The 26,633-nt window shown below is 29.9% G+C and overlaps 1 protein-coding gene across 6 annotated transcripts in view; it reads left to right on the top strand.

The window, feature by feature from the left end:
- Positions 1–25,790, top strand: part of LOC142331755 (enkurin-like) — a 143,312-nt gene extending 117,522 nt beyond the window's left edge. For 2 of the 6 annotated variants that reach the window (XM_075377815.1, XM_075377816.1), the window contains exons 2-5: positions 11,066–11,297; positions 15,918–16,144; positions 20,843–20,983; positions 25,308–25,790. In XM_075377815.1, coding sequence (XP_075233930.1) covers positions 16,034–16,144; positions 20,843–20,983; positions 25,308–25,583 — 528 coding nt within the window. In that variant the 5' untranslated portion in view covers positions 11,066–11,297; positions 15,918–16,033 and the 3' untranslated portion in view covers positions 25,584–25,790. Of the gene's footprint in view, positions 1–11,065; positions 11,298–15,917; positions 16,145–20,842; positions 20,984–25,307 lie in introns of those variants that run through there. The other 4 variants (XR_012758082.1, XM_075377820.1, XM_075377817.1 and 1 more) reach the window with 3 other exon arrangements.
- Positions 25,791–26,633: the final 843 nt, after the last annotated feature.

Below are 26,633 nucleotides of genomic sequence, written 5' to 3' on the forward strand. Positions count from 1 at the left end.
TTGGAAAATTACGGTTTAAACCGTAACATAATTTAATCAGTTATTACGGTTATATTTAACCTTTTCCAAAATCGATTAAACGAATAGCAACTCTAAATATGTACTTATCAATAATCGGTTATATGTCATTTGTTTGGAATTATAAAAATCTGTTAAAAACAGAACTTTCTCCAGTCATTAACATATTTTTTGCACCTCAAAAAACCAAATACTAAAATTCTTTTATTTTGTTGTAAAGCAGTAAGACTGATAAGAGAAGAATTAGTTACCGGTTTATCCCTGAGATCATCTGATTAACAGTTTACTGTTACTGCTGATAATGCTAAAGATTGCTATCGCTGTTGGAAAATTACTCTCACTTTGTAACAATATGCTGACGTAAAATATATAAAACAATTCAGCGGACTAAAAACATGTCCCAGAAGTGCAATAATAGTAATATTGATTATACGATTATGGCTTTTGTAGATAGGAAGATCTCAAACTGCTTATTATAAATTAGTTATGTATGCCAAATATTCTAGAAAGTGAAGGAAATATTGAAAATCAGAATAAATAAATCAAATCTTAATTATTCACAGATGATATTGTAGAATTAAGAGAATGAGTATTAATTATCGGAGAACTGAGATATCTAGAAATTGGAATGAAGATAAAAAAATGTAGGAGTAGCAATCTGAAAATTCTGATAAAATGGATAAGAATAGGAACAGGCATTATTAAGTTAAGGAAGAGAGTGTGATTCAGTAAATAAATAATGCTTATCGTATGTTAAATTATTATGTATTATCATACTTGTAATATCTTTACAAATAATCTCATTTTTTACGGTCTTAACATGTTATCAAAGTTCCTAAGTTTGTAACATTTTGCTAATTTTTCACGGGATGTTTTATAATGTTTGAAATATTTTTCTTATAAATTCTCTTAATGTATTTTTTTTATGAATGAACCGATATCAGCAGACTGTTCTAATGTGTATAATTTTCTGTTGTTACAATTAGATTTGTTCTGTTGTTACAATTAGATGGACCATTGAATGTGAAAATAGGAGGAGAAAAGATTATGGAGGTAGAAGAATTTTGTTATTTGGGAAGTAAAATTACTAAAGATGGACAAAGCAGGAGCGATATAAAATGCCGAATAGCACAAGCTAAACGAGCCTTCAGTAAGAAATATAATTTGTTTACATCAAAAATTAATTTAAATCTCAGGAAAAGATTTTTGAAAGTGTATGTTTGGAGTGTCGCTTTATATGGAAGTGAAACTTGGACAATCGGAGTATCTGAGAAGAAAAGATTAGAAGCTTTTGAAATGTGGTGCTATAGGAGAATGTTAAAAATCAGATGGGTGGATAAAGTGACAAATGAAGAGGTATTGCGGCAAATAGATGAAGAAAGAAGCGTTTGGAAAAATATAGTTAAAAGAAGAGACAGACTTATAGGCCACATACTAAGGCATCCTGGAATAGTCGCTTTAATATTGGAAGGACAGGTAGAAGGGAAAAATTGTGTAGGCAGGCCACGTTTGGAGTATGTAAAACAAATTGTTGGGGATGTAGGATGTAGAGGGTATACTGAAATGAAACGACTGGCACTAGATAGGGAATCTTGGAGAGCTGCATCAAACCAGTCAAATGACTGAAGAAAAAAAAAAAAAAAAAACAATTAGATTTTTTTGTGATCTTCACTTTCAAATTAGTAGAACGGGCAGGTAAAAACCAGTTATTTTGTTTTACCGTACTAGCTGAAATGTGTGGATATTGTTTTGTTTTTAACATTTTTTATTCCTTGTGTTGTTTCTTAATGGATAAAAATTTAATTTCGGTTGCCGGTATAAAAATAGTGTAATATTCTGATCTAATGGAACACAATAAAACAAGTTGTACGTAATAATAGGTTATACATTATAATTTATTCATAAATCATTTTGAATATTACATCTTGCAAGTCTTTATGACGATAAAATATTTTTCACTAAAAAAAAAAGAATAAAAAAATTTCCAAATAAATAAACCGGTAAAAATAGATAGTAAAGGACCAGTTACTGTCATATTGTAAGTGTGATTTGCTACTTCTCCACAGAGACTTGGAAGTTTATAAAACAAGTCGGTTACTACAGAATAAAAATTAGAGGCTATTTATTTCGTCATTGTTGGACTGGGGACAATTGAAGAGGCTTTGAATCCAACTCGGAATAGAAATTGAAAGATCGATTTTGCAAAGGTTAGTAGTGATACACAAATTAGAGCCATCAAACAAAAAAAATGTGAAAAAATGTAAATTCTACTTTTGCTGTTAAACCAAATTTGAAATAAAGTAGCTCACTATCAGGCCCGATTCTATCCCGATGCTTTGGAATTTTTAAATATGGGGAGAAATTTACATTTAATCAGGGTTGGCTTGATCGACTGAAGTCCTAGACAATTAATAACATTTTGTCAGTGAAAACACTACAAAATTAAGAAAATAACCGATGCTGAAATCTTGAAATTTCAGTAAAGGTTTTCAGATGTGATGAAACCGGTTTAAATGACAAAATAATATCATCAAAACTCTGTTTTTAAAGAAGAAAAGTCAGCTCCTGGCTACTGTGAAGCAAAAAGAGGTTTAACCATCACACTTACTGTTCAAATAAATTGGGGTTTAGTAAGTCTGTTGTCACTGATGAAGCCTAACACCCGAGAGCTTTTAAAAACATTAACTCCCATCCTGTGAAGTATACTAAAAAAAAAGTGTACGGATGGATTTACAAAATGGTTTTATGAAGATCTTTTTTTTGTGTGAAGATAATCTGCTATATAAATCATTCATGATGTTGGATAATTTTGTCAGATAAAAGTAAGTCGGTTAGTGGGAATATTCATGCTCTTTTCAATGTTATTAATATAAAAGATATACTTTAATAACTGCCAGAATTTTGGGAAGCTGTCAAAACCGATGAATGACAGTTAAAAGTCAGGATAATATTTTAGCTCAACATCAACAAGAAACTGAGCGAGTCAAAAAGTCATCAAAACCTCTTTTATGGCTTGCAGTAATCTACAAACTACTGAGGGTCCAACTGAAAAAGCCAATGATTAGTAAATTATTTCATGATTATGATGAATCTGATATTTTTTTTTGTCTTCAGACATTTGACTGGTTTGATGCAGCTCTCCAAGATTCCCTATCTAGTGCTAGTCGTTTCATTTCAGTATACCCCCTACATCCTACATTCCTAACAATTTGTTTTACATATTCCAAACGTGGCCTGCCTACACAATTTTTTCCTTCTACCTGTCCTTCCAATATTAAAGCGACTATTCCAGGATGCCTTAGTATGTGGCCTATAAGTCTGTCTCTTCTTTTTACTATATTTTTCCAAACGCTTCTTTCTTCATCTATTTGCCGCAATACCTCTTCATTTGTCACTTTATCCACCCGTCTGATTTTTAACATTCTCCTATAGCACCACATTTCAAAAGCTTCTAATCTTTTCTTCTCAGATACTCCGATTGTCCAACCTTCACTTCCATATAAAGCGACGCTCCAAACATATACTTTCAAAAATTTTTTCCTGACATTTAAATTAATTTTTGATGTTAACAAATTATATTTCTGACTGAAGGCTCGTTTCGCTTGTGCTATTCGGCATTTTATATCGCTCCTGCTTCGTCCATCTTTAGTAATTCTACTTCCCAAATAACAAAATTCTAATCTGATATTACAAAACAGTAATTTTTCCAGAAGTATTATAAGGCGCTGAGTGTTTGGAAATTTTTTTGGATAAAGATTTAAAAAAAAAAAAAGAATTTAAGAAACGTATATGGACCCAATTACCAGAACAGAATTTATAAATTAAAAAGTGAAACAGAAATTTATAAAAATACGGAAAAATAAAAGACACCATCTGGAGAGGAAAACTACAATTTTATGGGCATTTATACAGATTGAGTGAAAAGAGATTAATAAAACAAATATTTAATTTTTGTAACAGTAGAACTCTTAAAACTAACTGGATTAAAGAAGTAGAAAACGATCTTAAAATTTTAAAAATCTCCAAAAAACCTTTTTAAATAGTAACCGATTTAGAAAATTGATTAAAGAATCTAAGTTTCCATAGAAGAAGGATAAGAGGAATGTAGGAAGAAAGTGGACTGCGGAAGAAAAACAACAAAGTAAAAAAATATTGGAAAAACAGAAGAAGTTCTAAACAATTATGCAAATGTGATCCTTAGTGGTCCATATGAACAAAAAAAAATTATACATTGTGCACATCATATCAGGAATATGTGCATATGCTACTCCATGGATAAATTAAGGTACTTGCTAACATTTGGTCGAAAGGATTGAGGGAAACTGTGAAAATATTAATCAAAGCAGTATCACAAAATCCAATTTAAATTTTTAAAATTTGACAAGAGCAACAATTATGAATGTACTGTGCGTGAACCAAAAACACCAAATCTGAAGACAATTGAAAATTAATACATAAACCTTATTTTTTTGAATTTAGTTGTAATTTTGGGAAAAATTTTATATGAAAAAAATCATCTTTTTTCTACAAAAAGTCTCAAAATTCAAACATACTAGTAAAATTTTCATTAAGACCATCCCTAGATAAGATATGATTCCTGAAATAAAGGGAGGTAATTAAAAATTAAACTGTAATTATGTTACATTCTCAAAAAGGTGTAGACCCCCTCTTTGAGACCCTAAAGCTACATTTTAATAATAATAACAATGCCGCAAATGTAGAAGCCATCCTTACTAAATATGAAGATGTCTGTTCAGTCGATCCTGATTTATCAATCTCAATGGAGATACTAACACCCATACAATTTCAAATGAACAGATTATACTTAATGTTTTCTTTTTCATTTTCAGTTCCCTGAGTCAGAAACCAGAACAGTAGAATTTTTTTTTCACGATTACCTTACTTTCCCCTTTTTATAGTATATATTTGAGGTTGTTGTTGGAGTAAAACACTCGTACAAAGGACAGTTATTAAATTTTGGATTAATACTTAAAAATATATAATGTAATGCAGTTATTTAAGTGTACATGTAGGACAGCACAACAAATTCTGTTTTGTAATCAGTTTTATTTAAAACCTCTACACTAGATTAATATTGGTGTTTCTAAAGAAAATATTTTATTTTTTTTAAATCGGTGATGGAATTTCAATTTGTAGATAATTTACTTAAAATGTATAAAAGCCTTTTTAGACTCCGTTTCTTGAACAATTTGATTTTTAAAGAGCCATCACCGCCAAACAAAACATTGTGCTTGTATTGTTGAGGATAAATTTTACTTCAAAAAAATAAAATTTAAAGTCTCCCACAATTTGTGTTGATTTAAATCGATTCCAACCTCTACTGAACAACATTCTTGCAAAATAGATTTTTGCAAATAAAATTCAGTGTTGGGTAAAGTTAAAAATAAAAAAAACACACAGCTAGTATTTGCCAAAAGAAATTGAACTTCAATGAAAACAAATTAATATAAGTTAATTATTATAACCTTAAAAACTACTTAATACATCAGCTGAAATCAGCGTCTGAACAATGATAGTTAAATGAAAAAATACATGAGTACACGGTTCTAAATACAGATTTTGACAATATACGTTTTTGACGAAGCCTGAAAGAGAACATGAAACACCTTAATTTTAATTATAACTTTAGAAAAATATAACATCAATAAACATAGTGTGTCTGAAAAACTATTGCATTGTTGACAAATGCTGTAATATTGAAAAATTAGGAATGAACAAATGTCATTAGCTTAGAAACATCAATTACAGTAAATCTTAATTGGCACTGGCCTTTCCTGATTTGTGAACCACAAACTTAACATTAAATAATGTAAAAATGTAATTCTAGTTTAACGTAGAAAAGGACACAATAAAATTACAGTACAAAAGAGTTAATTACAATATAATCACACTGAACTTAATTGAGCACATGAAATAGGTTGCAGCTGAATAATGACAGCCTTCTGTAAGTAACCTGTCGTGACTGTACTAAAGTGAAATTGAAACTTGAACGGCATAGGTATGATGAACTGAATGTTCCACAAATTTGAATGATAACATAGTGATTTAACGTAATAAGTAATGAAAAACTGAACTTGCCTGTAGCACACAAATATTAGCCAGAGATGAACTCGTAACAGCAAGTAAAGATGAATACCTATGTAATCCTGGGCGTAGTCCGCACGGTGTATCACGAATACACAGGTGTGATGTGGTTTGGTGGTGGCATGACGCGTAGAATCTCTGATGTGTAGTGATGAGTTTGAGATTCTGCTTGAATGTGAATGTTTTTTAGTAAGGGGACGAACAAGTAACGGGTGTATGAAAAGGGTAGTCAGAAACTCGATAGAAGAATGGGCGCGGTCGCTAAGGATGAGGGTGGGAGGGTAAAACACAAGAACAATAATAGAAACAGGTAGACTTTACAGACCCAGAAATACGAAACAAAATGAGATTTAAACATTCCTTGTAATAAAACAACGGGACCCACCCACCCTAGCTTGGAATTCGTAGAAAATAACGGAAAACTTTATGCCAGAATGGCGTAAACATTCAGGTTAATGAAATTACAGCAAATAACATTTGAAGAATAATTTTTCAAAATTTTGGCAGGATTCTTCCTTTTGTAAATAGTAAGACTTTCGGGAAAACGAGCTTTTAGTTCATTTTTTTATAGGAATATTAACAGAGGTTACGCGTATTGTTACTAGTGAGTAGTACTTGTCATAGCGCAGTAAAGCTGAATTTCTTTTCATATTATTGAAAACGGAAGGTAAACTGCCTTCAGCTCCGTAATACTACTGAGTTAATGTTACGAAGAATCTAGTAGTGAATACGGCAGGCTGTGGCCAAAATGCGGTATTAGCTGCAGTATTAGAGAGTTGCTATGGTCGCAGATTTATTTATTCATTCGGTACTTACCGTAGGTTGTGGGAGCTGAAAAATTATTATATACTATTGATTTTTCATCCAAATTCATTTAATTTTTAAAAAAATATCAGGTAAAAGGTTGATTTACTTGAGTAATTGTTATCAGTATTTTTTTAAAGATAAAAACCAGTTGCTATCAAAATTACGAAGTAAATTGTTAGGTTAGATTTCTCAAAACATTGATAACTGCCCCTTGTGGTTCTAATATAATTTTCATTGTATACTCTTATGAAAATATTCAAATATAAACTATGTGTTATTTATAGATTTTATTTTTCAGAAGTGAAATGAAATTTGCCCGTGCCATTATTTACGTTTATTTATAAATGGCTGCTTAAAAGTATGATTGTTACTTAATATTTGACTTAATCTCAGTTATACTGTAATAACTTTTAATTTTATTTTTCCCAATTTCTGTTTTGTATTTTAGATTTATTTACATTTGTAGTTACACTCAATTAAATGAGGAAACCTGCTGTTTCATTAACAAATGAGTTAAGGTTTATATGTTTGTATAAAAAAACATATTTTTGTTGTGTGAGAAATTCAAGTAGTCAATAACTCTAAATTTTACTGTTATTTTAAAATGAACTTCCTATCTACTGCTGTGAACTATGGATTACAAACTTGCTCCACTTTCTGAGTCTTTATAATTTTTTTCTTTCAACATAAACAAAATAATAAGTATATGGAAGAGAAAAATGTGTCTTACTTGCACATTGGTCTGTGATATATAACACTTCTCTACGTTTATCCCTGTTTTATTTTGGTTTTCATTTTTTATAGCAGTGGAGCTGCTGTGACAACAAATATATATATGTACTTGTGTATGTATATATATCCTGATGAACCTTATGTTTTGGAAGGCCCCTCAGTATTTTAAATAATCTCCTATTCGAATAAATAGCAGTAATTTGATAAAGATACAGTTCTTATATGTACATTTTTATATTCTTTGATAAGCATAATGAAAGATCCCTATTAAAAAATTGATTACTCACTGAAATTAATATAGATACTATTTTCACAGGAAATAATTTTAGAGCAATTGTGTAGCTTGTTTTTTAATATGAATTGATTTTTTTTTATGTGAATAATTTTTTATTTTATCCAAAAAATGCATTTACAGTATAAATTAACAGAGCTAAAAAATTTTTCTCACATTTTACTTTAGATAATATAACTAAAGCTATATATTATAATTGTAGTTATGTAACTATAATATATAGTAATTTAATTTTTTTAACATTTTTATAAGATGTTGCACTACATCTTTACATCTAAAATGTAACCCCTGGTTAAACACATTATTTTTAAGAAAAATTCATTTTAAGTGGTCCTTTACCTTAAAGTACTATATTTTCGTTAAAATGAATACCTCATATAATTTTACAAATTAAAAATTTTAATTACATAAAGTTTCTCCATGGGGGACTGGTGTAGACATTTTTTAAAAGAATTATAAGGCTGATTGAAATTCAAAAAGAGGGACCTTTGAATTAAAGGTTGAGACGCCACCACGGAAATTATCATAGATCATTAGATCATTTTCTGTTTCCAAGTATAAAAGCATATTCTTAGATTAAAATTTTTGGTGTCTGCTGTCAACTGTTTTACATTTTAATTTAAGATGCAAGTTTTTGGTGGATCTTTGTGGATTTTTTTTTATTAATAATTCTTGTTTTATATATTTATAGTTGACTAATTTTGTATTATCTGCACATTCCTGACTTATTGTTACAAAAGATACACTATTTTATAATGTATAAAATTATACTGATTTGTAAAACAACCCTATGAATTGATTCAGTGATCCTTTTACATGTACTTATTATATAATTATAACAACCTACTCACCAACAAACTATTTATTGAAGTTGTAAATACCAGGTAAATTGAATACTCTAACAATGGTAGGTTTACATAGGACAATCAGGGTGCAGATTTTTACATAGTACAAAGAATGCCAAAACTACTTGATTCTTCTACAACTGAATCCACCTTTTGCAAATCATATTATTGAATTGAGTCACTTAACATCAAAAACAAATAAAAACAAAACAGATATCAGGAACCATATGAAATCCTTGTGTGTAAACATTGAAGAACAAAGACTAAACATACTTAAACAAATCAAAATCTACAATTATTTAAAAGTAAAATTCTAAATGAACAAAGAAATATAATTGAACATAGGCTGAATACATCTTAAACAGTAAACAGTTCTAATTCACATACCACCACTGTATCCAATGATATAAAAACATTCATTGGAAGTCTCTGAATTAGATTTGATTTGGAATGAAAGCTAGCCCATACTCTGGTAGAGTTTTTAAAACGTTCACTATAAATGAAAGTTTCCTGTAGGTATATGGACTGTAAAAACTGTTTTTAGATTATTTATATAATAGTCAGTCGTACATCAACACCCAGAACGGCTTTTATCGTGTCATTAACTTAATTATATAATTCATACATTTATTAAATGATATCTTCAAGTATTTATTGTTTATAGATAAATTTTAATTAAGAAAATAAAACTACAATCAACATGTATATATTTTTTTAATGAAATTTTATTTATTTAATATTATTCCATAAAGTCATTGTTGGAAATTGTCCTCAGTATATTCGTAATGTACTATTATCTATTAGAGTGGAATAGCAGTATAAAAAATAAGGATATTGTGATTTAAATTGTTACTTGCAAGTGTATTTATTTGTTAGGTAAGTAAGTACATATAGATATATATTCCAAAAGCATAAACTAAATTCAGCACAATCCACCAAAGTACAGAATCAATAAGAGCTCTTACTTTATCTTCTCCTTCTATGAAACATGAGATCTTGCTGATGGTGAGGGCTTGAGTGCTCAGTAATACAGAGTAGCTGGACCAAAAGTGCAACCATGTCGGAGAGGTATCTGCTGAGAGCCAGACTAAGGAATATTCCAGCTCTTTCAGTAGTTGTTAAGAGCGTAGGTCAGGAGGACTTAAACGGCCATATCAACACCAACCAATCTTCTGTGTACTGTACAACTGAAAACAGTGAAAAACTACAGCTGCTTTTTTCCAAAAAAATGTAACTCTGCATTTTCATCTAACAGAGATGGAGGCACCTTCCTTGGTAATATATTCCAGAGGTAAACAAGTCCCCTGTTTGAATCTCTGGGTGGGGACTTTAAGGAAGGGGCTCATCAGAAAATTAAAAAATAACATTCTACAAGTCCAGGTCATGTTATGTTAAAGTCTAAAAAAGGTTGGTAGGTTAGAAAACTTAGTAAGTAGGAATAGGTTAAATTTAGATGTAGTAGGAATTAGCGAGGTTTGGTGGGAAGAGAAATACAGCTTTTGGTCAGATGATTTTTGAATAATTAACTTAACATCAAATAAAGGGAGCAGGCAAGAGTAGGTTTCATAATGAACAAGAAGGTAGGGAAGAGAGTATTTCAAAATGCATAGTGATAGATTCATTGTAATAATGATAAATCAAAACCTAAGCTGGCAACAATTGTTTATGTCTATATATGCCCCCTACAAGTGTCTCTCTCTCTCTCTCTCTCTCTCTCTCTCTATATATATATATATGAATATTTTTTTATAATATAATTTTTAATTTTTAAATTGATAATAGCAAATGCTTCAAAATTAAATTTTTAAATATTTTTATTGAGAAACATGTTTGTAAAACCAATCATATTTATAAGTATAGATTTATATATAAACATGCACGTGTGTGTGTGTGTGTGTGTGTGTGTGTGTGTGTGTGTGTGTGTGTGTGTGTGTGTGTGTGTGTGTGTGTGTGTGTGTGTGTGTGTGTGTGTGTGTGTGTGTGTGTGTGTGTGTGTGTGTGTGTGTGTGTGTGTGTGTGTGTGTGTGTGTGTGTGTGTGTGTGTGTGTGTGTGTGTAAGTATAGATTTATATATAAACATGCACATGTGTGAGTGAGTGTGAGTGTGTTTGTGTGAAACAAAACATTTGTAAAGCTACATAAATTTATATCAGTATAATTTAATATTTATAAATTTATTTTTTTGTTTAGAATAATATTTTATAAAAAAAATTGATTAAAATGTTTTTAAGATATTGATAAAATGTTAATTTAATTTTTTTTATAGATTTGTGTTTATATTAAAATAAAAAGATGGTACTGGAATTTGATGAAAATATTAAATCACTTATTCCTGAAGTGAAAGTGGCTAAATTAAAACCGCCACTGCATCACTCTGTATTCTCATGAAAAGTACGTGATGAAAAGTTAAGTCAGAAGAAATGTCATCAAACTATGGGATATGCTCAAATAAAACTTAATAAAGAAAAAAACACGAATTGTTGGACGACCTCATGTTGGTAAGTAGTGATCTTTAATTTAGTTGTACATACATTCTGTTTATTATAAAATAATTTTTTTACTTTTTAAAGTTTGATAAAATAAATGTTGATTAACTAGGGGCAAATGATGATTATTTTGTTTGGGGAGAATGAAACCTTTAATATAAATCTGTTAGAGTAAACACTTATTGTATAGATTTTTTGATTTTTCTTTGTTTAAGTATAATGTAAAAGTCAAAGTACACTTCATTTTATCAATTAATGCTTACAGATTAATAATGTTTCTTTTTGTTTTTGATTAACAGAATAACTTAAAAAAAAATTGTAGAAGTAATCTTCTTTTACAGATGTCTAGTCCTGTTCCCATTGTTCAGTTTCTTTTGAAACGCATTTTATTACTCGATTATATAGAATATATATTTATGCAGTTACCCAAAGATTTATTTATTTGAACCTGTTTGGTAAGTTCAAATTCAGTGATTGAAGATGCTAAAAGCTTACTGAGATGATCCAATTTTTAATACAACATTAGAATGTTTTGGTTATGTTAGATTTATGGCGCTATTTTTCCACAATGAAACAAATCTCTGTTTTTATGACTTGATCAGTAGTATTCATTATACAATTATTTAGAAAAATGATTGTGATTATCAGTATCATGAAATAGGATAGGATCCTAAATACATTTGTATAAAATTCCAGTCTATTTCTGGACTTGATTTCTTAACACGCAAACTGTAAGGAATCTCACGAGTATTACAGTTATCTATTCTGGAAAGTAATGTTAAATTAACATTTTTTTTCTATAAATAATGTGATATGAAATGCATGCTAAAAATTAAAAAAAAAAAAATAATGTTTTGAGAAGTTTTAATAACTATGGATTTATTTGTTGATACTATATAGTGTATGTGGATTATTATTAATTCATTAAAATCAAGTTAATTTAGTGTTACTTTAGTATGTGGTCTACCAACATCATGAGGTTACCCGCTATAGTACATGCCATACTAATGTATATGTAATTTGTATGTTTGATGTTACAATTGGACGAGGTTAGCAAGCAAAGCAAGCGCTAGGTTAGGTCCCAGGTTTGAATTCTGGTTGTGCATGGCAATTGCGATCTCTTCTTATTCTCTAAAGCAATAAATAATGGTGGTCTCAGAGGCTTAAAAAAAAGGTTGTTTGGTTAGGTTGATATACAAAGTTGAGTAAATGGAAAATATGTTACCTAACTAAACTCTTAACCTCTCTTTTTTCTGTTTAGCCTCTGGAACCACCATAAGGTATTACTTCACAGAATATGTATGAATGTAAATGAAATGTAGTCTTGTAAAGTCTCAGGTCGATCATTCCTGAGATGTGTGGTTAAATGAAACCCAACCGCCAAAGAACACCGGTATCTATTATTCAAAGATCTAGTATTCAAATCCATATAAAAGTAACTGCCTTTACTAGGACTTGAATGCTGGAACTCTCAACTCAACTTCCAAATCAGTTGATTTGGGAAGACAAGTTCACCACTGAACCAACCTGGTGGGTTAACAGAAAAACAGGTTAATGAAAAACAGGTTCACCACAACCATAACACATATTCATTCAACCTAGACCCACAGAACATTTACATGGACCAAAAAAATTGGATAATTATAAAATGATTCATTGATAGTATGATCATAATGAAACAAACAATTTCAGAAAAAAAAAGGAATACTTCATAGCCTTCACAAGCAGTGGGCATCCAACCTACGTACAATTCTTCAGGAAGGCAAGGTATCTTTACCAGGACGGGAGCAATGTACTTGGTATACAAAAGAGGATACCTGGGTTTTAATTTGTAATAATATCTCTAGGGTTAGATGTACAGTGCTGCTTTAAGGCTAGAATCAAGGAGAAAGAAAAGCAGTTTCAGTTGCACGCATGGCTCCAGATTGATTTCATATCTTTCCACCTGATGGCGCCATTATCAAATGATGACTCCTGAACCGAAAGCTTTCTATGTATTGCAGATCGCTAAATATAAATATAAATCTGTAGTTAAAGTTCAGCATACATAACGTATAAAATTTAATTGTGATAACTCCAAGCGACAATAACATTTGTTGATGGCATAATCAGTTCGAAACGACCAGATGTCAATGTAAAGGAAAGAGTACAGGACGACGAAGGGTGTCTGAAGAAAAATGTTGGCCAGCGAGTCTTCTCTGCGTAGTCCTAAAATATCTGTTAGAAAACTGTTACAGGCTTTGAACTTGCAGCATGAAGATGATGACTTTCATGATGGTATTGTGGTTTAGTGATAGGTCAACATTTTATCTTAGCGGAAAAGACAACACACAATATCTGTATCTGAGGTAAGAAAATCCCCGTGAATTCTTTTAATGTGAATAGGACTCCCCAAAATTAAATGTTTCTGTGTGATATCACCACAGCGAGTTGACAGGTCAACCTTTTTATTGAACCAAGCATAACAGGAGTTACTTATTTGGAAATGCTGCATACAGAGCTCTTTTCTTGACTGCAAGATGGACCAGAGAATTTTATTTGGCAACAAGATAGTGTGCTCCTTCATCGGCCAACTCTGTATGGGATTTTTTCCCCATCCCTGGATTTGTCGAATGGACCTGATGACAGAGTTGCGGTGGCCTCTGAGGTCGCCTGATCTGACCCAATGTGATTTTTTCCTTTGGTGTTTTATCAAGGTTCTTGTGTATGTGCTTCTGCTACCTACTCATCTATCTCATTTCACTTTTGCTTCTGTTGCTCCAAACATGTGGCTAAAGTGTAGGATGAACTCTCCTATCGGTTGGATGTGTACTGCACGATGAAAGGTACTCGCATTGAACAATTGTTGGAAAAAACTGTGTTACTGTTTTATTTTGTGATTCATTACTATAAATCAAAATTAAGAGACATTAAGTAGCTTTAAACTTAGTTTTTTTTTGTACACCCTGCATTACTGGTCAGTGATTTTTTATCAACCGATTCTCTTACAGATTACTTTTGCTAGTTTTACTAGAGCCAATAAAAAATACGCTCAGGCTCCCTAAGGTCATTCGTTGATACAAAATATAATCGGTGTACCAAGAAGTTGATTTAGTGGAAGAAAGTTGGCAGTTAACAAACTTGTTTAAATTGAAAAAATTATTACAATAAAAATTGTTCTTCAGCACAAATTAAGATGAACAAAGTAGTCCTGTACTGATGTTGATGTTTGATTATCTAGTAAAGAAGGATTTTATTATTTCATCCTTTAATGGTGAAATGATAGTGTTCAAACTACTGATAACAGATTGATTTTTATACATAATTTTTATGTTAATGGTCTAGCTGAAATTTGTTTCACTAGTGTTGTTTAAACTGATCCCTTAGTATCAGCCAAAATATGTTTAGTTCTTGAAACCGTGATTTCTACAGTACTAAGTAGTTACATCTATGTTTAGAATCAAAGTGCATTAACAAAAAAATGATCATTTATCTCAGTAATGTTTAAAATAATTTAATTTCTATTTAGTTTTAGCAGCTTGGGAATGACAGTAAGGTCTGCTAAGATCTTCATCTCATAATAAATTAGAACAAGGATGGATTGTTGGACGCTCATCTGTAGAGAGTAATAATTAATTTTGATTAGAAAATTAGTGCGGTAAGACTGCTGCTGGTTCATTCCAATGAATGAACCAGCCTGCATAACACTAGATAAAAGTTAATTAAAAGGGTGGATCTCTGAATGAGATTAAATGTTATAATACCGTACTTTTAATGAAATTTTACAGGCTTCTGATTTAAGAGCCCAGTAAAGATCTTGTAGATTCTCTTCTTCAGTTGCACATAAAGGTTAAATTAGATTATGTTTTCCTAACTGCTGCATGGTATATTCAAGAATTATTTAGAGGAGCAATTTGGAAAATTGACTCCCAGATAGTTGTTGATAATAACCCGGTTATGGTGGCAATGAGGCAAGCACAGCAGTCATTGGCAGTTTACAAATTTTTTACACTTAAATGAAATAAAAAATTTGTCACTTGTTAATAGTGGGATGTGACATTTTAATTTGTTTTTGTTTTTTAAGTAGTAAAATCAAGCAGTGCTGGTTCAATCGATGTGATATGTGATTTTCATGATAATAATATTATTAATTACTATAATATCAGAGTTGGTGCTAGACATTTGAGAGGAGTGCACATCAGGAAGACAAATTTAAGCTGATACTTTCAAACTGAAGATTTACGGTTAGTGTTGTGGGGGCTGCAAGGAAATTTCTCTTTGTAATAATTAAATTTTTTTTTTTAATTTCTTGCCACAAGCTTTTACACTTATGTGTTGTTTGTTTGAAAAAAAGACTCTTGACACAGGTCTTCCCTTCTATATTAATGTAAAATACTTCTCATATAATAATTTTATTTTTCCTACAAAAAATTGATGTATGATATTTTGGTAAATTTTATTTTCCTCATTCTTATCACCTTTGATTTTTAAAATTGCGTCATTCGTTCTGCGTACTTTAATTGTCAAGGAAATTTCAGTAAATAAATTACTTTTGTAATCCAGTTTAAAAATTTTTTAATCATAAATTAATATTATACTTGTACGCTAATTGTAGTACTTGTATTTGATTAATTTTTTATTTTTATTTTTTAGAAGATAAAAAGCCAATTAATTTGGAACCTAAACCACCAGTACCATCATTTAAAATTAAACCAAAAAAAAATGATATAGCATCGGAGAAAAATTTTCGGAAACAAAATATAATACATATGATTAAATCAACTCCTAAAAAACCTACTCCTGCATTAGTGGATACACCTTATGGTAACAAACAAAAATTAATACCGTCTGGTCTTTTACCGAATTTTATATTCAAAGAGGTAATTATTTATCTTTATTATATAAATAATGTGCATTATTACTTGCATTTTTTGATGAGTGATAAACTGAATAGAATGTTACCATCAACAATAAACTTTGTCCGGTTAAAAACACTGTGTCACTGTGGAGCACCTCATAGGATTAACCATCAAGAGGCGGTTATTTGCCATTTGCGAATAGGATATCTAAGCTCGCTCAAACTGATGCACCCATTTGTGTTTGCTGCGACTGCCAACTAACTTTACACCACATTCTTGTAGATCGTGTCTGTTATGCGGCATTGCGTTGCAAGTTTAAAGTAGGGGCCAATGGGCAAAATATGTTAGGGAGCAACAAAACAATTTTATCTAATATTTTATGATTTCTTAGGGCCATAAGTTTATTTCTAAATATTTGAATTTTCTGTAGTATGTTTCAGCTATTTATACCAATGTTAATTTTTAATATTTATTTATTTCCAATATAAATATCATCTCCAGGCGCTGAGATAATGACACTTTGTTGTGCACTCGGGAAAAAACTTGCATTTTTCAATTGTTATTAGTATTTTTGGTTCCTTTTCCCATATAAGAGAAATATTGTTTAGATGATGTTACTTGTGATAAAAAGTCATTCAACTTTGAACTCTTTTATTTCTTTTTGTCGGTTATTAATTTTCAGAACCCAACTGGCTCATGAATTTTTTTCATTTTACAGAATTGTAGCTGATAGCAGTAACTGTAAACTGTTTAATTAATATGTTGATTAATTTAATCATAAATATGTATCCAAAATTATAATTTGACATAAGGAATGTATATGTAGTTATGATTTAAATGAAGAATAAGTATGTTGTTAGTTATCTACCTTAATGTCATCCCTAATAAAGTTTAATTAACGTGTTCTCATATAAGTGTTTTTCTTAGTTATAACTCATGTTTAGCTAACTAAACCAGTTGGTTTCATGTTTTACAAAATCATAAATTGTCAGGAAGTCATCTTATAACATGTGTTACAAAAACAGAAGTAGTTTGTTTATACCTAATCACGAGTAATTTAAAAAAAAGTAGTTCCTGATATACAAATAAATTTTTTTAATTCTTCATATTTCTCATTGTTTCTTATCTTTACTATTGGATGAACCCATATTTCTTGTTTCGGTCCTTTTTTCTAACAATAATACAATGATGATAACAGAAATATTTTCATTTCTTCAGATATCTTTATTATTTTTCCCTAAGTTCTACAAATTAATAACATAAAGTTCCCTGCATTAATAACATATTGTAAACTATTGATATCACTTTTGGCAAAAGGTTACTACACACACACACACACACACACACACACACACACACACACACACACACACACACACACACACACACACACACACATATATATATATATATATATATATATATATATATATATATATACAATCAGGAATGCATCCATAAATTTTTCCAGTACAGGAACATTTGATTTTTATTATAGCAGATCACAAAAAAACAATCTACAGCTACAAGCAGGGCTGACTACATGACAATGTTATGAAAAATGCACATTCATTTCGATGTTTGTATTGATAAGAAGCAAACTTATCTTTTTTATATCAGATTTTTAATTTCTTTTAATGAATTACATTTTTAATTATTCATTTTGTTGCCATTTTCCTACGGATATTCAAAATAAAGAATATTTTCATGTGGTCTGGTTTTTATAATTTAGTTAATAGTTTATCGGCTCATAATCTGTTAATAAGATAACAATAAAAATAAAAGTGAAGTGAGAGTTAAGAATCAAACCAAATAATTTTAATATCAACAAAAACATTTAATACATGAACATTTGTTATGCAAATTTGTCTTGTACCATTTAAGGAAGTAATAATGTCTTTCATTAAGATATATAGTAACAATTAATGTCAAAATAAAACAAAAACCAAACTTAGTTAAAACAACCTTTTTTTGCATTCTTGCAGCAGTTTGTCCTTGATATATATATATATATTTTTTTTTTTTTTCAATATATATACATATATGTTTGTGTGCTGTCTACGATCTTACAATAAAAAAATTTGTTTGGAGTCATCCTTTTCTTTTTCCTGTTTAGCCTCCGGTAATTACCATTCAGATAATACTTCAGAGGATGATGTGTATGAGTGTAAATGAAGTGTAGTCTTGTACATTCTCAGTTCGACCATTTCTGAGATGTGTGGTTAATTGAAACCCAACCACCAAAGAACACCGGTATCCACGATCTAGTACTCAAATCCGTGTAAAAATAACTGCCTTTACTAGGACTTGAACGCTGGAACTCTCGACTTCCAAATCAGCTGATTTGGGAAGACATAAATTACATAAGAAAATTACATAAATTTTTTAATTCCATCTGAGAAATTAAAAAATTACATAAATGTTTTATTAACCTCATATAATTAATTCACAGTTTTTTCTTTTTTGTTAAATTTCCTATAGAAAGGAAAGAAAACAAGTTTTATTAAAACTAACAGAACTAATTAAATAAAATTAAAATTCAGTTATTCTGATTTTTATAATCTTGCATCATATATTACTCTTTCTCTACGTTTCATAATTTTTAAATTCTGGGTTTTTCATTCAATTTTTTAATTTCTAATTTGTTTATTATAAAAATAAGAATATTATCATAAGTTTACTAGTAATTCAATTTTTCTTTTCAAATTGAAAACAATATAAAAATTCAGTTTATTATTTCACTTGAAAATTAATAGTTGAAAATAATAAATCAAACCAAATTTTACAAATTATATTTTAATAACTTTCTTCAAAACATTTTCATTTATCCTTTTGATCGTTCTCACTAATTAGTGCTTGCTTGATCAGCATTGTTTCTTAATTTTTATACATTTAAAAAAAAACTGTATCAATTTTTCTAATTAGGTGGGTATATATAAAATGCCAAAAGCTATGTTTTATAGTGTGTAGCTGTTCATTAGTGTTCCAATTAAAGCCCAACAGGGCTAAGAACAGGGGTGGTGGTGGCAACTGGAATATCACTAGGTGGGTGTCTTCACTTACAGGGTTGGGATGTCCATTAAGTACATTGTTGTGTTTATATATTTCATAAAGTTCAAGTTTGTCAAGATGGATCCTTGTTCTACCCAACCCGATGGCCTTCTATGGGTTCCCCTATTTCTAGCATCCTAACTGAATTCTTTCTACAACACATACATAGCGATAACAAATATGTTCTTCACAAAATAGTGTACCAACACAGTTATGTTGAAATTTTACTATTATGTTTGAACACAATAAAAAATAAATCCTCTTTACCTGTTTATCACAAAAAGCAACAAAAACAGCTCTGTTGAAGTATACGCTACACTTGACAGTGTCATTGATAAATGTAATACGTAGTGATAATATATATGTTTTACTCTGTTTAATTTTTTCATCTAGTCATTAATGGAATGAGCTTCTTAAATCCTATATACATTTATGTAAAAATAAGCCTTTTAATATTTAAGAGGCAAAAATTAAAATAAAAAAATCAGAGATTGTATTATGTGATTAGTAGTGATAATTTAAAAAAAAAATTAAAAAAAATAAGGTTTTACATTTATCAACTTCCCAGTTAAACATTTAATCCCAATATGAAAAAATTGCTTTCTACATTACTTTCTTAATATATTGATTGTAATAAAAAAAATTATCAGTAAAAAATTTAATAATTTTCAAGTTCAACTTTAATTTTTTTTTTCTTTTCCCTGTTTAGCCTCCGGTAACTACCGCTTAGATAATTCTTCAGAGGATGAATGAGGATGATATGTATGAGTGTAAATGAAGTGTAGTCTTGTACATTCTCAGTTCGACCGTTCCTGAGATGTGTGGTTAATTGAAACCCAACCACCAAAGAACACCGGCATATCCACGATCTAGTATTCAAATCCGTGTAAAAATAACTGGCTTTACTAGGACATGAACGCTATAACTCTCAACTTCCAAATCAGCTGATTTGGGAAGACGCGTTAACCACTAGACCAACCCGGTGGGTTCAACTTTAATTTATCACAATGCAACTCTCCTAATACATCTTTAATGTCGTTTAATGTTTTATTTAATTTTTTTAATATTACTATAAATATTATGTACTTGACACCTCTGATTCAATCCTGAACATCTTCGAGTTCTATTGAAAAAAATCAAAAGAAAAAACAGGAAAAATCATAATACCTATGTTAAATTTTTCTTTTCCAGGAAAAAATTAATCAAATTTCAAAAATAATTTTGTAAAAAAGATTTTTTTAAATTTTAAATTGTTTAATAATTATTAACATTCAACATGTACTATTTTAAAGATAAAATTATGAGAAAAAAATTAAAATATTAACAAATTTATATTTTTAAGAATAAAAAGTTATAAAAATAAAAATTTATCATTGAAATTGTGTCTACACTTTACAAAAAGATTTATAAAATGTATAAAACTATTTTATCATTTTTGAATGGCCAAACACAGCTGATGAGATCAAAGTAACATGTGAAATGGCAAACTAGGTCCAAGGTGATGCAGCATGAGTTGTTTTGAGATTTTTTACTTGCCAACATTGAAGGAGTTAAATTAAAGAATGTTGTGTTAATTGTTCTGAAGTTATTAAGATTTTGGTTAAATATGTTAGTTATGTAATTACAAAAATTACAATGTTTAAATTTATAATGTTAAAAATATTTTAGGGTTTTGGTAAGGTTCCTAATTATTTGTTAATAAGGAAAAAGGAAGCTGAAGATATTGAAGATAGAATTAAAGAGAAAGAATCAAAAATACGATTGCCATTGAGGTATATAACTGAAGATGAGAGACAAGAATTATTAGAGGTTAGTTGTACTTCATATTTTATAAATATAGTTTCTCAAATTCATTGGATCATGTTGTAACTTGTAGTAGATAAATCTTTATGGGATGAGGATTGGATCCCCCATTAAACATTTTTTCAATAATTTTTTATTTTTAAATTTATGTTAATATCTTTTTCTGTTGAAATATATCCTAAGTGTGTAAATCACAAAAAAAATTCATCTTTACCATTTCAATAGGTGAACCAGTTGTAAAAATGTTGAGAGAAAAACAAAAAGACAATATCTGTCTTTATACAGGCTGGTAGTACACAACCTCAGGACAAGAAAAAAGGGATCTATAGGTCTCAGTGTTAAATGGTGTGTCAGGAAATTAAATCTCTATACATTCCATGATATTTTTTTCCATTTATTTTATATACATTTATCCCTTTATTGATATGTATTACACAGCAAGAAACAGCACATCACTGTTTTGGTTCTTGTACAAAGGAATATGAGGTAGGACTATCTGTACATTACTCATATTCTTTTATAAATTTACTTTTTACACTTTATTTACAGTTTACTCCGGAGCATGAATGTGCAAGGTTTGATAAAAAGTAACAAGAATTTTAATCTTTTCTACAAGTACTTCAATGTTTATCCCATCTCCTTCAAATTAGTCTCTCTCTGCTATTTAATGTAGTTAACAGTCGAGAAAGACTGGTGAAACATCTCTTTAGGTATTGCCTTGAGCTCAGCTTGTAATTTTGCTTTTATCTCATTTATTGATGAAAAACCTTGCCCCTTGAGTCTCCTTTTAAGTTTGAAAAATAAGAAAAAGTCACTGGGAGCCATGTCTGGAGAATAGGGTGGCTATGTTCTGCCAAGAATTTTTGGATAGTTAAAGCAGTGTTCACTGGTGCTTTGTAGTGCAAAATCCACAAGTTGTCTCACCAAAGTTTAGATCATTTTCTCCACAGATTGCCTCAGTTAAATTGCATGAAACTTCTAGGTAGGACTCCTTGTTAACAGTACAGCCTTGCAGTAGGAATTCTTGATGAACAATTCCATTGTAGTCAAACGCAAACTAAGCGTTGCAGCTGGCTGAAAGTTAACATGTACATTACTGATAATACTATCGATATACAGAAAATCAACTCAATTGACAAGATACAATGCATACAATTAAAAATTCTTGTTGCTTTTTGATCAGACCTTATATCAAATCGTTTGATCTCACTAATTGTAAAAATAGGTAGAAAGACTTTTAAAATATATAGGAAACTTACACAACACAAACATTTATTTTTGTTAAATGGTAAAATCACCTGATAACACATACCTTTGTCAGCTTATCTATACTGAAGAATTCGACAGAATAAAACAACTGGTGAGTAATTGGCTTATAGATACTTGATACGCAACAGAAAATGCATAACTCTTACATATATCAATAAAGTTGTATAAAATGACAACATTTTCAGGAAAAAGTGATGTTATTTTCAAAACAAAATACATAAGATCTCATAGAAAACTAAAAAAAATAAACTTTGATGAATAGAAACCCAGAAGTACACAAATTAAATTGAAGTGATCATACTATATACAGCATCAGACAGATAGGTCCACATTTACCTATGACACATCCAGGCACTACATGTAACAGATTCAAATTTTGGAAATTATTTTATAGAAACAAGATATACAGATAATATGTTAATCATAACATGCACCTTTACACTGACTTGGTTTTTCATAATACTTCAAATCCTACTGTTTTGATTGTTTATATACGAAGTTTGTAAATAAAGTAATGAGACTGGTTCAGAAAAAGTTTTTATTTACAATCCAATTATACATTGACTCGTGTCATCTTCGAAATAGTTCCCTTGGGAAGTCACGCAACGCTCAAATGGTTTTTCCACTCTTAGAAGCAATGTTGGACCAATGTCAGAATATCCTTCAGATAGTTGGTTATATTTTTTTAAATTTTTTCTACTGTTCCAAAATGATGTCCCTTTGAGGTGTTTTTTAAAGTCAAGAACAGGAAAATGTTGCAGGGACTAAAGTCGGGTGAAAAGGTGGTTGAGGAACTACAGGAATATTTTTCTTTGTCAAAAACTCGTTAATTGAGAGTGCAGTATGACAAGGTGCATTGTCATGATGCAGCATTCAATTGTCTTTGATAGCTTGTGTCAGGTGGGCAACTCTTTTCCGCAGTCTTTTAAGAATTTGTCGGTAAACATATTGATTTACAGTCTATCCTGTAGGCAAAAACTCCTTATGAACAATGCCATTATAATCAAAGAAACAAACTAGCAAGGTTTTGATTTTTGATTTGTTCATATTTTTGCTTTTTTGGGACATGGTGAGTTGAAGTGTGCCACTCCTTGCTGTGGCATTTTGTTTCTGGGTTATACTCAAATATCCAAGATTCATCACCAGTAATAACATTTTTTTAGAAAATCAGGATCAGTTTCAATTCGCCCTGGAAGGTCGCAGCACACTTGTTTTTCGGTTCAATAGTGAGATTTTTTGGGACTAATTTTACACAAACATTTCACGTCCAATTCATTTGTCAAAATTTGATGGACTGGTACGGTTCAAATTCAATTGTTGTGCAATCATTCTGACAGTTAATCGCTGGTTGTACTGTATCAAGTCTCTTTATTCACTCAACATTGTCGTCACTTTTTGACGTTAACGGTCTTCCAGAGCATTGATCATCTGCAACTGATTCGTGGCCATCTGAAAATGCTTTAAACCACCTGGGCTTGTGACAGAGAGTAATCTTTATACGCCTTTTTCGATTTTGAAAAAGTTTCAGTATCATTCTCACCAAGTTTAACACAAAACTTGATCGCATAACGTTGCTCATAATTAGTATCACTCATTTTTGTAACACACAACAAAAACTTGTTTCACAAAAAGTTTGTTTACGTCTCACGTGGCAACAATAGACTAAAAATATTATCTAATATAATTAGCTATTCATATATGTGTCCTAGTAACTTTACAGTGTTGCCACTTTGGTTGCCTGATTACTTTATTTATAGACTTCATAGTCATTCAAGTGAAGCTGTGCCTTGTCAGAGAAAAATAAGTCCATAACTTGAATTCACTCAATTGGTTGAATTCGATGATCATAAATTTAACTGTATTATACTCGATGAATATTTGATTTTTTGCAAATTAATTTTAGTTGAAAAGTGTCATTAATCTTTTCTTTTTTTTGATGAGGCAGGTAATTGGTAATTCATTTGAGTGACCAAGTCTGCTGTATTCAACATTTTCCTTGATTTTTCTCTTTCTTGTCTTTAACAAAACCACCAAATTGTCATAATTGTCTAAATTTAGTCACTGACCTCAATACTGATGTATTTTTAGGAATTGGTCTGTCTCAGTACTACTTACAGCAAAAAAGATTCTTGCACTCCAGTCATTGATCGTGTATTCAAGTATGGTTGTAATAAAAACACATTCCTTCCGTGAAAACACCATCTTCTCACTAAAAGTATTCTGATCGCTTTAAGGCTACCAGAAGTAGTCTTCTCCCGTGGGTGTGATACTCAGATGTCAGATGAGTTCATTCCAGTAAAATGAAGGGGAAGTCAATTCAAATTTTGTAGAAGGCCAGTTAATGAGTTGCCTTTTATATAGGACACCCTGTACTTAAATAGCTTTTATGTTTTATATTATTGAGGTTGTAGAATCTTGAAATAAAACTTCCATAAAAACAGGTAAAAAATGCACAGTATACTACTTTAATGCATAATTTGTTATAATTCCTGTAGATTTGTTTTTAAATAGGTTGAAACTCATAAAAATAATACATAAAGGAACAGTATAACATGATATAAAACTATTTCTTTTTTAAATTGTTTGTAAGTTATAACTTCCAAAGATGAGCTTATTTTGTAAAATAGATAGAGTCTAAAATGATTATTGATATCTGTAGCATATAAAATACTATTTTATTTTAATTTTTGACATTACTAATAAACATTTAGTTGGGTTTATTAGAATAAAATATGGATTATGATTGATTCAAATAATTGGTGATTAATAAAACAGTTTAGAAATTTTATGCCATTTTCTCATGTCCTCCCAAATAATTTTTTTAACGCTTTTGATAATTATTAATTCTTAGAAGTAAGTTACAGCTAGTTTATTGTTACTAAATTTATCTGTATACCAAGGGAAATAATTAATAGTTAATAGTATGATGTTTTCATTTTGTAGCTTGACTTTAAAAACATTTAATTTTTTATTGTGATTCAAATAGAAGTTTTATTTTTTAAAAAATCAGTATTATGTACAGAAGTTGTTTAAAGTAATTTTTTTTTTTTTTGTGTAATAGGGTTTACATAAGAATTGGCGTGATCTACAAAAGGAATTTCAGTTATTACCTATGGTAACTGACACAATACCAAAAATTAAACGTAAAACTCAGCTGGAAAAAGAATTGAAAGAACTTGAAAAAGATATTGAAATAGTCGAAAGAAATCCGTTAATATATGTAAATGAAAATAGAAAACTGAATAAATATTGTAATCATTATAATTGGGATGGTGATGTACAGAAGGAAATGAATAAAAAATTTGTGCAGTGTTCTTGTAGGAAACAATCTGTGTGATTTGCATCTTTATTATTGAATAATTATAAAAATTTGTTTAACAATGATTAATTAATGTCATGTGTATTTTGATGTACAACTTTTAATGCCACTCTGCAATAACTAGATGGCAGTGTTAGCATTGTGTTGTTCTAAGCACTCTGTCTTTTTTTAATTGTACTGATTGTATTTTTAATTATTTATAATAAATGTGAAATTCTATTTTAATTAATTTTCACTTTTTTTATAAAAATTGTATGCTACAATTTTGTATATTGTTTTGAAAACTTTTTATCTACATTTTACTTTATCCCAAATTAGTGCAAAAAAAAAGTAATTTTATTTTCAAAAATAAGATTGAATCAGTGTGATTTCACTATAGTTTGTCATACATAAAAAGAAACTGACTTTACAATAAGAGGAACTTATCGCCGTTTCATTATGGTCTTGCTCTACATGCATTATTAATAGAAAGGATATTTGTTCCTGGTTCGTGTAAAGGATTAAGTAATTGTTGTTATCTACTAATAAGTAGTCATTGAAAAAATATTAACACATTAAGGAACAGAAGAAAACTGTTCTTATGATAGAAAAAAGTTAAAAACATATAAACAAATACATATGTAGAAAATCGCTCATGAGTTTGGAGTAGGACAGAGCATTGTTTGTGATTAAAAAAGAAGAGAACTGAAAAAGTGGTATTCTATAAATTGTTTGTATTCTGAAATACAAATACAAAAAAGGGGTTTTATAAAAAGTTAGTGAAGCATTATTTATGTGGCTGGTACAGAAAAGGACCTCTCTCTTTTTCTGTTTAGCATCTGGAATCATCATAAGGTATTACTTCAGAGGATGATATGTATGAATGTAAATGAAATGGTGTAGTCATATACAAATTAGTCACCGGGTTGGTCTAGTGGTGAACGCGTCTTCCCAAATCAGCTGATTTGGAAGTCGAGAGTTCCAGCGTTCAAGTCCTAGTAAAGCCAGTTATTTTTACACGGATTTGAATACTAGATCGTGGATACCGGTGTTCTTTGGTGGTTGGGTTTCAATTAACCACACATCTCA

This window comes from Lycorma delicatula, chromosome 10 (assembly GCF_047948215.1).
Source record: "Lycorma delicatula isolate Av1 chromosome 10, ASM4794821v1, whole genome shotgun sequence".
In the NCBI taxonomy this organism is placed as follows: Eukaryota; Metazoa; Arthropoda; class Insecta; order Hemiptera; family Fulgoridae; genus Lycorma; species Lycorma delicatula.